The sequence below is a fragment of the Oryctolagus cuniculus genome, chromosome 19 (assembly GCF_964237555.1).
Source record: "Oryctolagus cuniculus chromosome 19, mOryCun1.1, whole genome shotgun sequence".
NCBI lineage: Eukaryota > Metazoa > Chordata > Mammalia > Lagomorpha > Leporidae > Oryctolagus > Oryctolagus cuniculus.
The window spans coordinates 37,197,491-37,211,709 of record NC_091450.1 but is presented as its reverse complement, the minus strand read 5'-3'; the positions used below and the strand labels follow the sequence as shown (position 1 = coordinate 37,211,709).

General features: G+C 64.3%; 1 protein-coding gene across 3 annotated transcripts in view; it reads right to left on the bottom strand.

The window, feature by feature from the left end:
• LOC103346579 (kinesin-like protein KIF19) overlaps positions 1-13,402 on the bottom strand; it is a 40,524-nt gene extending 27,122 nt beyond the window's left edge. The window contains exons 1-8 of one of the 3 annotated variants that reach the window (XM_070064680.1): positions 12,921-13,402; positions 12,407-12,512; positions 11,385-11,465; positions 8,720-8,830; positions 3,977-4,064; positions 3,716-3,852; positions 3,421-3,546; positions 2,302-2,496 (exon numbers count right to left, since the gene is read on the bottom strand). In XM_070064680.1, the coding sequence (XP_069920781.1) occupies positions 2,302-2,496; positions 3,421-3,546; positions 3,716-3,852; positions 3,977-4,064; positions 8,720-8,830; positions 11,385-11,465; positions 12,407-12,512; positions 12,921-13,066 (990 nt within the window). In that variant the 5' untranslated portion in view covers positions 13,067-13,402. The remainder of the gene's footprint in view (positions 1-2,301; positions 2,497-3,420; positions 3,547-3,715; positions 3,853-3,976; positions 4,065-8,719; positions 8,831-11,384; positions 11,466-12,406; positions 12,513-12,920) is intronic. The other 2 variants (XM_070064679.1, XM_070064678.1) reach the window with 2 other exon arrangements.
• Between the last annotated feature and the right edge of the window lie 817 nt (positions 13,403-14,219).

Sequence of the window (14,219 nt, the reverse complement as noted above, 5' to 3'; positions counted from 1 at the left end):
GAGAAGCCCACGCAGGATAAAATGCGAGAGCAGGCCTTCCACGCCAGAGGGGCCCTCCCCCTGCCGGGAAGCGTCCTCCTCCTGCAGGAGGCCGATCTAGGGGGCACCTGAGGCTCCTGCCCGTCCGACTGCATCCCGCCACTTCCTGCCCGCCTCCCGCTGCCCTGCGGCCCCTCCCGTCAGCGTCCCTGCTGCCCAGCAGTGTGCACTCCGTCAGGGCGGCCGTGGCGCTTGCTGGCCGTGTGTCCCTGGTGGCGAGCCTCCCCGCCCCCTTCCCCGCTCTGTACGTCTGAAACAAGAACGACAGCGCTGATGCTCTCTTGCTGAGGGCGGCTAGCAGGGTCAGCGGGCGTGGCTGAGAGCAGCCTGCACTGCCTCTGGCGGCCAGCCCCCCAGTCCTGGGCTGCGCTTCCCGCCCGTCTCAGCCTCCCAGGGCAAGGTAGAGGGCTTCAGGGGTGCGAGGGAGGAGGCCTCCACTTTTATCAAGAGGGAGCCCGTGGAGGCAGACTCGCTCGGCCGGTGTGCCCAGGGCTGGGGCAGCACACACGTTGTGTGCCTGTGTCACAGAGCCAGGGGCTTTCCTGCAGCTCCTTGGCAAGTGACTTTCTGTGCAGAAATGACACGTGTGAGAGAGAAGGGGCCTTCAGACAACCTACCCAGGCCACTGGTGAGCACTGAAAATGCCGAGGCCGAGAGGGGCGGTGGCACCAGCACAGCAAGGCCTCAGGGCCCGAACCCGGTCCAGTGCCAGCTTTCACAGCCAAGCCCAAGAGTGGCAGGGCTCCACACAGCCCCCAAGGGCAGGGCCTTGCCCAGCCGGGACAGTCCGGGCTGCTGGCCCCGGCCCAGGACCCCAGAATCATCTCCATTTCACTCAGCTTTGCGGGAAGCCGCCTGCACCCACATCCGTCCATGTGCTGGTCACGTCTCTGTCGGAGGCCCTGGCACCTGGAGGACTCTATGACCCTGACCCTGGGGTTAGCCAGTTCCTGGAGACAGCGGATGTCTCACCTGTGCACACATATTTCACCTACAGCCACATCCCCAAAAGCCCAGAGCCCACGCCCCAGTCACCCCCTAAATGTGGCTCTCGTGTTCTGGCCACTGTCCACCTGCCCTAATCACCCAGAGCCAGTACAGGCACCCAGGGCCAACCCTGGGCCCAGAGCCCCGAAGGGTCTTCAAACAGCCAACTCCACACCCACCCACTGCCTCCAGGTCCTGCCCTGGAAACCCATGTTCCCCTTGCTTCCCCGCCCCCGCTGGCCCTGGCACTTCCCCGGGGCGCCTGCATGGCGAGCTCCGCCCCTCCCCCGGGAGTTGCGATGGCCATGTTTTCAGTGGAGGTTGTTCCCTGACCCCCACAGTTTGCTCACTACTCATCTTCTGTTATTTTACAACAGCCTGCAGCTGGTCAGCCGGCTCTGGCGGTCACACAGCGCGGGCAGCCAGGGCGGGGCCGGACACTGCGTGGGAGTGAGTGAGCGAGCGAAGGAGGAGACTCCCAGGGCGGGGCCGGGCACTGCGTGGGAGTGAGTGAGCGAGCGAAGGAGGAGACTCGGTGGTCACTCAAGCCTCTGGCTGCGGCCAGACCTGCCGGCTTCCCAGCTCCGATGGCCCACCCGAGATCTCCGTGCACAGCCAGTCGCTGTGTCGCCACGGGGTCACACGGGCGTGAGGCCGCCTGTGAGTGTTCCGTGCCTGGTGCGCTGCAGGGTATGGGGACTGCCTCGTGCTTGTATTACTGCTGTTCTCACACAGCCCAGCCGGGTCCTTGTCCCCAAGGAACGCTCAGGCACCGGGCAGCCGCCAGGGAGCCCAGTGACCACGTCCCCGACAGGAGCGGCAAAGGACAGAGGAGCCGGGGCTGGAGGGGAGGGCGGGGGGCTGGCTCCCCAGCAGCCACTGTGCTGTCAGCCAGCAGCCTGAGCCATCCTCCTCACAGCCATGCTCTGCGCACCTGGCTCCCTGCCCCAAATGCCCGCCCAGCCTCAGCCCAGAGACCCCGCCCCCCGGACTTGCACAGCCTCAGCACAGCTAAGACAAAGCTCACGCCTCTGGAGCCCTAGCCACTGGCCCACGTGTGGTCCCGCAGGTACGCTGAGCTCCCCAGTGAGTGTGGGTGCAGCCCGCCCCCCCGGGCATGCCCTGCACCCACGCACGCCCGCCCGCTTGCTGGCTTCCTCATCCCCAAGCTGGGTGCTCTTCTGGGTCCTACTCACGGACTCAAGGGGTGACCACTGCCGAGTGAGTGGCCACAGGGCATCTGAAAGGGTGGGGAGGCATGTGGGGGGCAGGCACCTGGGCTGCCCGCTCCGAGCCCGCCAGGTCCACCATGAAGAGCCTCCCGACGTGCACTTCCTCCGCCAGGTCCGCGCCACGGCTCCGCTGGTGCACGGTGACCTGCAGCACCGCGTGGGAGCGGGACGATGTCCTGTTGGTGGCCGTGGGCTCCTGCGTGCGCTGCCGGTTGCCTTTGGTGAGGAGCTGCATGATCTGAGGACAGAGCAGAAGTGGGCCAGCCGTCACGGAGACGGAGGCTGGGGCCAGGAGTGCTCCATGTCTACCCATGGAGCAGGAATGCCAGACACCCTGACTGTGTTCTCCTCCCGCCACCAGTGGCAGACATCACCAGTGGATTGCCCACCTCTTCTCCGTGAAGCTCTGAGCAGTCCCCCCAACCCAGGACTTCTCTATAGGCAGCCAGAATGGCGTGTGGGAGCTGGCGGGGGCTGAAACCCGTGTGCGGTGCAGCTGTGGAATGAAGTCAACGAGGCCCCCGGGCACCCACTGTGTACCACACTCTGCCAGAAGGCAGAGCACAGGTGGAGAGAAGACTGACAGAGTCACTGTTAAGGCCACCCCCAGCCCAAGCCCACAAGAGACAAAGCCAAGGGCCTGTGCGTCCCAGCACCTGGGCCAGCACGGCAGAGCACGCGGCCAGGGAGGGCTGAGGAGGAAGAGCCGGGACGACTCTGGAGGCCAGAGGAGCCACGGGAGATTTTCTCGGCAGACAGGAGGCCACCCCATGGCAGTGTTGAGCCTGGGCTGGCGGAGGCCAGAGGTGGCTGCAGAAACACGTACAGCTTGTCTGCTAAAGGAGTGATTGTCACGAGCAGGGGTGGCAAATGGATTTCAGACCCGAGCCACCTCTGATGGGCTGTGGCCACCTTGGGCGCTGAGTTGAAAAGGCTCCCAGACAGCCCCTGGAATCGGAGGGAGGAGTGTGTTGTCGATTAGTGATGTCTGCCCTGAGCACCGGCCAGGCAGGCAGAGACACAGGCGCAGGTGCCTGGCACCCCCTTAGTCCAAATCCAGATGCTTGGAGACCAGAGGCCACGGGTTTGTCTCTGCTCAGCAGACTCCAGCAAGGGGGGTTCTAAGCTCAGGTGTGTGTGGCGACCACGGCTTGGCGCCCACCTCCTGGGCGTTTGAGGTGGAGACCTCCGTGACACCTGCAATCTGGATGCTGCCCCTGGCGTCTTCTCTCAGGTCCAGAAACCCAGAGGACGGGTTCAGGAGGTCCCGGATCACTTCGTTGTAGATCTGCAGTAAAGCAGGAAGGTTAGGAACGAGGCTCACCAGCGTGAAGGAGCCACAGGGAACCTCAGCCCTGAGGGTGACACGCAGTGCCCAGGGCATCCCGCCCCCAGCTGCCCGGGGCACAGCACGCCTGTCCTGCGGTCCAGACCCCGGGCCAGGAGGGTGGGCTCACCTCAAAGTAGGACATGGACACACTGCAGTCAGTGACATCGCGGGTCCCCTCGATGGCCTCGAAGAGGTCAGTGAGGGTCTGCAGGTAGATGCCGGGCTCCGCGTCCATGCCCAGCATGGTGTGCGTCTTCCCGGCACCTGCGGGAGGAGTGAGATACCCCCTGCCTGGGACGAGAGCCAGTGGGCAGCAGGTGCCCTGAGCTGCTAGAGAGTTGTATGACCCCAGCCCCACTCCCACTCGGGGACCTGCCCTGGATGGTACCTGAGGGGCCATAGGCAAACACCGTGGCGTTGTACCCAGAGATGATGCCTTCTACCAGACGCTGGGTGGTGGCACAGTACACTTCCTCCTGCGGACGGATGGGGGGACAGTCACACGGACAGCCCAGGCTGAGTCACGGAGGACAGTGGGTGGTGCCTGCTGTACCGTCCGTCCCCTCTGGACGCGCACAGGGAGCACACGGACAGGGCTACAAGAGCGTGGGCACCGACCATCCCTGGGTTCCACACTCAGTCCTGCAGCCAAAGCTTTGGGTGCACTGCGCCTGCCACACCGAGCCTCGCAGGGTGGTTTGAGGCAGGAAAGTGCCGAACAGCCCCGCTGAGGCCTGGTGCGTGTGAGGCACTCAACACACGCGAGCCTATTCTAGGGCTCCCACAGGGATGGAGACCGAAGAAGGAAGGGCTAGAGGGTGCCAAAAGGGTGGGAGTCCGTGATGGCAACAAGACTGCATGTCATGGGGCACGACTGGGACCGGGACAGAAGCTTCAGCCTGGCACAATGTGAGTGGAGGCAGCAAGAGACAGTGGTGGGAGCGTGCGAGAGCAGTGAGTGCCCAGTGCACAGGACCCCAGGGCTGGTGTGTGAGTGAGAGCAGTGAGTGCCCAGTGCACAGGACCCCAGGGCTGGTGTGTGAGAGCAGTGAGCGCCCTGTGCACAGGACCCCAGGGCTGGTGTGTGAGTGAGAGCAGTGAGCGCCCAGTGCACAGGACCCCAGGGCTGGTGTGTGAGTGAGAGCTGTGAGCGCCCAGTGCACGGGACCCCAGGGCTGGTGTGTGAGTGAGAGCAGTGAGCGCCCAGTGCACGGGACCCCAGGGCTGGTGAGTGAGTGAGAACAGTGAGCGCCCAGTGCACGGGACCCCAGGGCTGGTGTGTGAGTGAGAGCAGTGAGCGCCCAGTGCACGGGACCCCAGGGCTGGTGTGTGAGTGAGAGCAGTGAGCGCCCAGTGCACGGGACCCCAGGGCTGGTGTGTGAGTGAGAGCAGTGAGTGCCCAGTGCACGGGACCCCAGGGCTGGTGTGAGAGCAGTGAGCGCCCAGTGCACGGGACCCCAGGGCTAGTGTGTGAGTGAGAGCAGTGAGCGCCCAGTGCACGGGACCCCAGGGCTGGTGTGTGAGTGAGAGCAGTGAGCGCCCAGTGCACAGGACCCCAGGGCTGGTGTGTGAGTGAGAGCAGTGAGCGCCCAGTGCACAGGACCCCAGGGCTGGTGTGAGAGTGAGAGCAGTGAGCGCCCAGTGCACAGGACCCCAGGGCCGGTGTGTGAGTGTGCAAGAGCAGTGAGCGCCCTGTGCACGGGACCCCAGGGCTGGTGTGAGAGTGTGCAAGAGCAGTGAGCGCCCAGTGCACGGGACCCCAGGGCTGGTGTGTGAGTGAGAGCAGTGAGCACCCAGTGCACGGGACCCCAGGGCCGGTGTGTGAGTGAGAGCAGTGAGCGCCCAGTGCACAGGACCCCAGGGCTGGTGTGAGAGCAGTGAGCACCCAGTGCACGGGACCCCAGGGCTGGTGTGTGAGTGAGAGCAGTGAGTGCCCAGTGCACAGGACCCCAGGGCTGGTGTGAGAGCAGTGAGTGCCCAGTGCACAGGACCCCAGGGCCGGTGCGTGAGTGAGAGCAGTGAGTGCCCAGTGCACAGGACCCCAGGGCTGGTGTGTGAGTGAGAGCAGTGAGTGCCCTGTGCACAGGACCCCAGGGCTGGTGTGAGAGCAGTGAGCGCCCAGTGCACAGGACCCCAGGGCTGGTGTGTGAGTGAGAGCAGTGAGTGCCCAGTGCACGGGACCCCAGGGCTGGTGTGAGAGCAGTGAGCGCCCAGTGCACAGGACCCCAGGGCTGGTGTGTGAGTGAGAGCAGTGAGTGCCCAGTGCACAGGACCCCAGGGCTGGTGTGTGAGTGAGAGCAGTGAGCGCCCAGTGCACGGGACCCCAGGGCTGGTGTGTGAGTGAGAGCATTGAGTGCCCAGTGCACAGGACCCCAGGGCTGGTGTGAGAGTGTGCAAGAGCAGTGAGCACCCAGTGCACAGGACCCCAGGGCTGGTGTGTGAGTGAGAGCAGTGAGCACCCAGTGCACGGGACCCCAGGGCCGGTGTGTGAGTGAGAGCAGTGAGCGCCCAGTGCACAGGACCCCAGGGCTGGTGTGAGAGCAGTGAGCACCCAGTGCACGGGACCCCAGGGCTGGTGTGTGAGTGAGAGCAGTGAGTGCCCAGTGCACAGGACCCCAGGGCTGGTGTGAGAGCAGTGAGCGCCCAGTGCACGGGACCCCAGGGCTGGTGTGAGAGCATTGAGCGCCCTGTGCACGGGACCCCAGGGCTGGTGTGTGAGTGAGAGCAGTGACCGCCCAGTGCACGGGACCCCAGGGCTGGTGTGTGAGTGAGAGCAGTGAGCGCCCTGTGCACGGGACCCCAGGGCTGGTGTGTGAGTGAGAGCAGTGAGCACCCTGTGCACGGGACCCCAGGGCTGGTGTGTGAGTGAGAGCAGTGAGCGCCCAGTGCACGGGACCCCAGGGCTGGTGTGAGAGCAGTGAGTGCCCAGTGCACAGGACCCCAGGGCTGGTGTGTGAGTGAGAGCAGTGAGCGCCCAGTGCACAGGACCCCAGGGCTGGTGTGAGAGCAGTGAGCACCCAGTGCACGGGACCCCAGGGCCGGTGTGAGAGTGTGCAAGAGCAGTGAGCGCCCAGTGCACGGGACCCCAGGGCTGGTGTGTGAGTGTGCAAGAGCAGTGAGCGCCCAGTGCACGGGACCCCAGGGCTGGTGTGTGAGTGTGCAATAGCTGTGAGCGCCCAGTGCACAGGACCCCAGGGCTGGTGTGAGAGCAGTGAGTGCCCAGTGCACAGGACCCCAGGGCTAGTGTGAGAGCAGTGAGCGCCCAGTGCACGGGACCCCAGGGCTGGTGTGTGAGTGTGCAAGAGCAGTGAGCACCCAGTGCACGGGACCCCAGGGCTGGTGTGTGAGTGTGCAAGAGCAGTGAGCACCCAGTGCACGGGACCCCAGGGCTGGTGTGTGAGTGTGCAATAGCTGTGAGCGCCCAGTGCACAGGATCCTAGGGCTGGTGTGTGAGTGAGAGCAGTGAGTGCCCAGTGCACAGGACCCCAGGGCTGGTGTGAGAGCAGTGAGTGCCCAGTGCACAGGACCCCAGGGCCGGTGCGTGAGTGAGAGCAGTGAGTGCCCAGTGCACAGGACCCCAGGGCTGGTGTGTGAGTGAGAGCAGTGAGTGCCCTGTGCACAGGACCCCAGGGCTGGTGTGAGAGCAGTGAGCGCCCAGTGCACAGGACCCCAGGGCTGGTGTGTGAGTGAGAGCAGTGAGTGCCCAGTGCACGGGACCCCAGGGCTGGTGTGAGAGCAGTGAGCGCCCAGTGCACAGGACCCCAGGGCTGGTGTGTGAGTGAGAGCAGTGAGTGCCCAGTGCACAGGACCCCAGGGCTGGTGTGTGAGTGAGAGCAGTGAGCGCCCAGTGCACGGGACCCCAGGGCTGGTGTGTGAGTGAGAGCATTGAGTGCCCAGTGCACAGGACCCCAGGGCTGGTGTGAGAGTGTGCAAGAGCAGTGAGCACCCAGTGCACAGGACCCCAGGGCTGGTGTGAGAGTGTGCAAGAGCAGTGAGCACCCAGTGCACAGGACCCCAGGGCTGGTGTGTGAGTGAGAGCAGTGAGCACCCAGTGCACGGGACCCCAGGGCCGGTGTGTGAGTGAGAGCAGTGAGCGCCCAGTGCACAGGACCCCAGGGCTGGTGTGAGAGCAGTGAGCACCCAGTGCACGGGACCCCAGGGCTGGTGTGTGAGTGAGAGCAGTGAGTGCCCAGTGCACAGGACCCCAGGGCTGGTGTGAGAGCAGTGAGCGCCCAGTGCACAGGACCCCAGGGCCGGTGCGTGAGTGTGCAAGAGCAGTGAGCGCCCAGTGCACAGGACCCCAGGGCCAGTGTGTGAGGTGTGGCTGCACTTCCTGGGTGCCCATGCCAGGTCCTGCTCTCCATCTCAACTAACTGCTCCGTGGGCCTGGCTGGCGGGTGATGCAGCTTCTCCGAGCTTGGAATCAGAGGTATGGGGCGAGGGTCAGTCATTTGGGAGTAGGAGTTGCAGTTAAGTGTGGGGTCCTGTGTCCTTCCCTGGGCTTTGTCTTCGCCAAGCAGGCCTTAGATGAAACAATCCCCTGCAGGCAGCCTGGGCCCCAGCCCCACCTGCCCAGGTCAGGTGCGTGTCCTCCACTTGCCCCACCTCGATGGGAGCAGGGTCCCCACAGTGAGGGTCAGGTGGCAGGTGGGACAGCGTCCTGCCCTTGGGTGGGTGCTGGTCCCGACACCAGCCCTGGGCCTCACTGAGTGGCCTCCCGCAGGTCCTTCGCCTGTGACAACACAGCTCGGCCAGAGACCCTCCCTTGCCTGCTCTTCAGGCAGGCAGAAGGGCCCTCAGCGGCCACCACAGGCCCCGGGAGCCTCAGGCTGGCACCGCCACAGCATGCATTCATGGCACACCCCTCTCCACGGGCTCCCTGACTGGGTTACAGGCAGTGTGGGCATCGCCTTGTCCAGCGAAGAAATGAGAAGGCCCTCGCCAGGCCGCACCTGGCGGCCCCTGTGCCCACTGAGCCACCTGCTACCCATAGGCCCGTGATGGGTCTTTGCCCACAACCTCCTGGTTCCTTGGAGAGGCCCCGAGCAAAGACCGGGATGAGGCCACCTGGCTGTGAAGTCCTCCCAAGGTGTGCCCAGCCCCACCGGGCTGGGAGGGGACGGGTGGGCACCTGGGAGGCGTGCTGGTCAAACACGGTGTCGAAGATGAAGGTGCGCTCCCGGGACCGGTGGGCACGCAGTGGGTCCTCAGCGTCCTCACTGGGGTCCGTGAGCACCAGCACCTGCGGGCAACGTGTGGCAAAGGAGGGGCAATGCGTGCTCAGGGCCTGCGAGCCCCAGATGGGCTCCCGCCGTGACCACAGCCGGGCTTGGCCGGGCTCTGAGAAGGGCTGCAGGCCAGGAGTTCCAGGGAACCCCACCACCCCTTCTCCGCCCGCTTTCTGGAGTCAGCGTCTCCCACAGCTGCAGCCCAGTACCCAGGTCCACACCCACTGCAGACAGCAGCCTCGTGCTGGGGTGACAACCCCTTCCTGCTCTGCACAAGGGCACGGTGACCGCCCCAGTCCGGCATGTCCCGCCCTGACGAACCCCGCAGCCCGCCGGGAGGGGCTGCCTGCTACCGAGGACGCTGGGTGCGTGAGACGCCCAGGAAAGGCACAGCCCTGCCCCCTCTATTCCTCTGAGGCTGGCTGGCCCCAGGGCCTCTGATCTCACATAAATACATCATTAGAAGCAGAGAGTACCAGTGACCTGGGTCACAGGGCCGAAGGAGCCCTTCCCAGGGAACGAAGTGGGGCGTGAGGCTATCAGGAGCCCAGCAGCCTGACTGGGGGCCGACCTCGGGGTCAGGGCACCCACAGTGTGGAGTCCAAGGGGGTGCAGCTGGAGCCCTGCACAACCCTCCCTTGGTTCACAGCTTTGGAAACGGAGGTCCCTGGAGACAGGAGCCTGCCTGAGGTTCTTGGGGAGCCAGTGGAGGGGGCGGGGCCAGGTCCCCGGGGCCGCTCCTGGCTCCTGCCCAGCACTTGCCCCATGACACAGTCTGACTCTCCCATCGCTGTCTCCTGCTGCAGAGTCAGGAACAAAGGAGGGGGCAAGTGGGGAGCTCCCCTACACAGCCCCTGTGCTCCTGGCCTCCCAGCCCCAACTCCCACTGTCCACCAGCTGGGAGGCTTTGGACGGGCTTCCTCCACTCCCTGGGCCTGGGCTTTCTCCTCTGCGAGACGGAGGTGATAAAGAACACACCTGCAGCAGCAGCCCTGGGCGGGAAGCAAGGTAACACGCCCCGCCGGCCAGGGCGCTCCCGGGCCGGTGTTGTCGTGCAGTGGGTTAAGCCACCGCCAGCATCCCACACGGGGCACCAGTCCCAGTCCTAGCTGCTCTGTTTCTGACCTAGCTCCCTGCTGATGTGTCTGCAAAGGCAGCAGACGATGGGCCGGTGCTGGGACCCTGCCATCCACGTAGGAGGCCCAGATGGAGTTCCTGGCTCCTGGCTGCAGTCCAGTCCAGATCTGGCCACTGTGGGCATTTGGGGAGGGAACCAGCACGTAGGAGCTATCTTTCTGTCTCTCCCTCTCTCTTTCAAATAAATCTTTTACAAATCAAAAAAAAAAAAAAAAAAAAAACCAGCTACACTGGATCGTGCACACAAACGTCTCCGCGGGTGACGAGAACATCACTGAGAAGCAGCACGGAGCCTCTGGCTCCTGTGTGTGCTGAGGTCGGACCCGGAGCCACTGCGCCTGAGAATGCTCGCTGAGCGCGGGCTGCCGAGGGCCCTCGCTTGCCACCTACTCCAAGGGGCCTGGGGTAAGGAATCCACGTCCCTGGGGCAGGCAAGCACAACTGTGGTCTTAAGGGAAAACCTGGCACGAGGGCTCCTGGGCTGTAGGGTTCTGGAAACCTCTGGATCAGTCTGAAGCTACGCAGAGTAAAGAGAATAAAGTGTGAGCGCCACGTGATGGACATCAGACACGAGGGCCAGGTGCAGGGGCACCTGCTGTGAGGCCCCACTGGAGGGGACGACCAGGACGGACAGGGCCAGGAAGCAGAGGGGTGGCTGCCAGCAAGGGACGGGCGACAGAAGTGTTCACCCGTGTGGGAGACTCAGAGAAAGCTCCAGGCTCCTGGTTTCATATGGCCATTGTGGCCATGTGGGGAATGAACCAACCTCTCTCTCTCTCGCTCTCTCTCTCTCTGCCTCTGCCTCTCTGTAACTCAGCCTTTCAAATAAATAAATAAATAAATCTTGGGAAAAAAAATAAAAAAAAAAAAAGAAGAATCTGATGCAACGTGAAATGCACCCTGACTTGTAGAAACTTAGAAACACGAGCTGCGTGCATGAAGCTGACAGCAGGCCCCAGCCACTCCCAGCTGCCCGACCTCAGCCCAGTCCCTGCAGTGCCCACGCCCAGCCTCCCAGGACGGCTCACGCCTCTCGTCAGACCCACACTCAGCTTTCCCACTACGCCCACGTGGGCGCGTCACAGGGCCACATCCTTTCCCCCAAAACCACCCCCTCCCTCCTTTGCTCCTGTCCTGGGAGCTCGGCACCTTCGCCCTGTTCCCCACGCCAGCTGCCCCAGACACTGTCCACTGCCTCTTGTCCCGGGCTGCTGGTGCGGGCCTGGGGACCAGACTGCCCAGCCACCCTGCTCCGGGGTCTGCTCCAAGGTCACTGCCTCGGGCCCTTCTAGGCCCCTGTGACACTATCCCCACCCTAACAGTGAGTCGGGTGGTGGGGGCCCCAGTCCGTCACGGCTCTACCCCAGAACATGGCCTACCCAGGGCGTGAGCAAGGAGCGACTGACACAGCTAAGGTGCACACAGCCTCACCTGCTCCCCCACTTTGTGAGCGATGACTGTGGCTCCCTCCTGCAGCTCTGCGTCACTGAGTGGACGGATTCGGAGCGCTACCTGCGGGCAGGACAGGGCAGCTGGGTCCAGGGGTCCCTCGATGGCCGGCCCTCTTCCTCCAGCACGAGACTCCCAGCCCACACTGGATGCCCGTCTGATCCTCTCGCCAGTGCCCGCCGTCCCAACACCCGCTGCAGATGTTTAAGCAGCAGCCTTTGGAAGACCCTCTGCTGACGGTTCCCCCCTTCCAGGGCCGGGGAGCCCAGGGCACAGAGTAACCTATCTGGAGCACAGTGGCCGAGGGACCCGTGCGGCTACAGGGCCGTGAATCCAGCCCTAGCCCTCCCGACAGGTGGAGAGCAGTTCAGAGACTCTCGGGGCCAGCACTGTGGCGTAGCGGGTAGAGCCGCTGCCTGTGCTGCCAGCACCCCATACAGGCACCAGATCATGTCACAGATGGGCACTTCCGAGCCAGCTCCCTGCTCATGGCCTGGGAAAAGCAGTGGAAAACAGCCCAAGTGTTTGGGCCCCCTGCCACCCAGGTGGGAGATCCAGGTCAAGCTTCTGGCAAAAACCTGGCTGCGGCCATGTGGGGAGTGAACCAGTGGGTGGGAGATTTCTCTCTCCCTCTAACTCTTTCAAATAAATAAATATTGAAACACTTAAAAAGGAGACTTTGCCTTGTATGCTGCTCCCCTATCCTGGGAGACCCCAAAAGGGACCCTCGCCCTCCCTCTCCCCTGAGACACGGAAGCTCCTCTGATGGAAACGGTAGCTTGGGGTCTGGGGCAATCTCCTGGCCGTGGTTCACCCCGCAGAAGGGTCTGGATGGGGGCCAGCCCCGGTCCAGGCTGACAGTCCCAGCAGAGGTGACGCTGGGTCCCAGGGAAGGAAGGTAGGGGTAGCCACGCTGGGGCCCGGATTGTGGGGGAAGGGCTGGCCCTAGCTGAGGGGCAGTGTCAGTGCTGCAGTCGGGGTGGGGGAAAGCAAAGGGGGCTCACCACCAGCGGCTGGTCCTTGGGCTCCATCTCCCTCAAGGCTGGGCTGCCCCGGGCAGGGAGGGGCTGGCAGCCTGGCAGGACGGCATGCAGCTGGGACTGTGCTATCCTGGGAGAGGTGGAGGCAAGGAGACCTGTTCAGCATCGCGCCCGCCCCGCCCAGGTGACGTCAGCTGGGTCCGGGGGAGGGGGAAGGGGGCGGAGCCCGCACCAGGATCCAGTTCGCAAAACCAGCCTCGCCACTCATTTTCTCAGGGGCCGGGGACAGCCCACGTGGTACACATGGGTATCTGTGAGCAGGACACCCTCTGGGCCGCAGCATGCGCCACACTGCCCTCGGTCTATGTATTCCCCTTAGACCGCCCCTAGTCCACAGGGAGCCTGCCTGGAACCTGCCTCCATGGCAGAGGGCGGGGCTGCACCTGTCCCCTCTCCCACTTAGAGCCCAGGGGCCCCTTCATGCAAGGCAGGTCATGGTGGCCTTGGAGCTTCCCCACAAACACTAGCAACCACGCACAAAGCCAAAGCCCTGTCCAGAGCCACTGCAGGTCTGTCGGCGAGGGGGTTTCCTGCTTCAACGCTGCGCTCTTCCACTGCAAGCCCTGTGAGCTCGCCCAGCCACGGCAGGTGGTGCCAGCGGGCTGAGGCCACACAGGGCCGCATAGCGCAGTGCCACGGCCCACGTGGAGCTCAGCGCGTGCTGGGCGCAGATCACACAAGGACGGGATCCTCGCGGTTCAAGCCTGACGAGTCTGATGGAACGACTCCAGGGAGCGCGGAAGGGCAGCAGAGCCCCAGGCACGCCAGGGCCAGGGCGGAGGCAGAGCCCGAGACCCAGTGACGCAGCCAAGGTCACAGCGGCCACGCCAGCCTCTGCCAGTCCCCGCGGCAGTCCACCGCGTACAGCTGGGAACGCTTCTCTTCTCTGGCATCCAGGCTAGCACGGAGCTCCCCAAAACCCCTTCATGTGAGTAGGGCAAAGGTGGGGAGAACGCCTTCTCCGTCCCTGTCCCCGTCCCCTCCCCTCCCCTCCCACTGAAGTGAGGGCTCCAGCCTCTGGCCTTGGCCCACAAGGAAACTGCTGGAGGCTCAGGTCCGCTGGGGACCAACGCCAGCCTCCGGAGACAAGACCAGGAGGGCCAGACACAGCCAAGGACCAAGCCCAGGCACAAGGGTCAGGAACCAGCCCAGAGCAGCCTGGGAAAGGCGGGAGTCAGAGCAGTGGCGGGAGTCTTTATTCGCGGTGACAAGTACAATGGGCAAATTCAAAGCAGTGCCAACCCTCCCAAGGCTGCTAAAACCTGCTCAAATGACAAGCATGTGCCTCTCCTTCCTGCCAGAAACGGGGCGACCTGCCTTCCCACACTGGAGCTGAAGCCAACAGCGAGCACGCGGCGGCACTGCAGCCATCGGGTGGAGAAGCAGCACGGACCACCTCCCAGCCCTGGGGAAACCGAGTCAGCTGCTTGCAGGTGGGAGGGGACCCCCGGCCCAGCCCCCTCCGCAAGGCTGCTTTTGTTTGGCTCCAGGTCCCAAGCCGTGAGAAGACCCCCGCTCTGCTCTCAGCAGCTCAGAGGCCAGCGTTCAGGGCTCGTTAACAGTGGCTGGCTGACAGCTCTTGGTGCAAACGTGCCGTCCGACTGTGCGCACTGGTCTCGAGGGCTCTCGCAGGAACACAAGCATCTTCTCACAGCAAACAGTGTCCGGCTGACTGGATGCGTGGCTGGAAAGGCACAGGGCAGGGGCCACAGCCTGGCCACAAGCCAGCGTCGTGACGCCACGGGGACCTGACCACTGGGGGAGGGGGACGGGTATG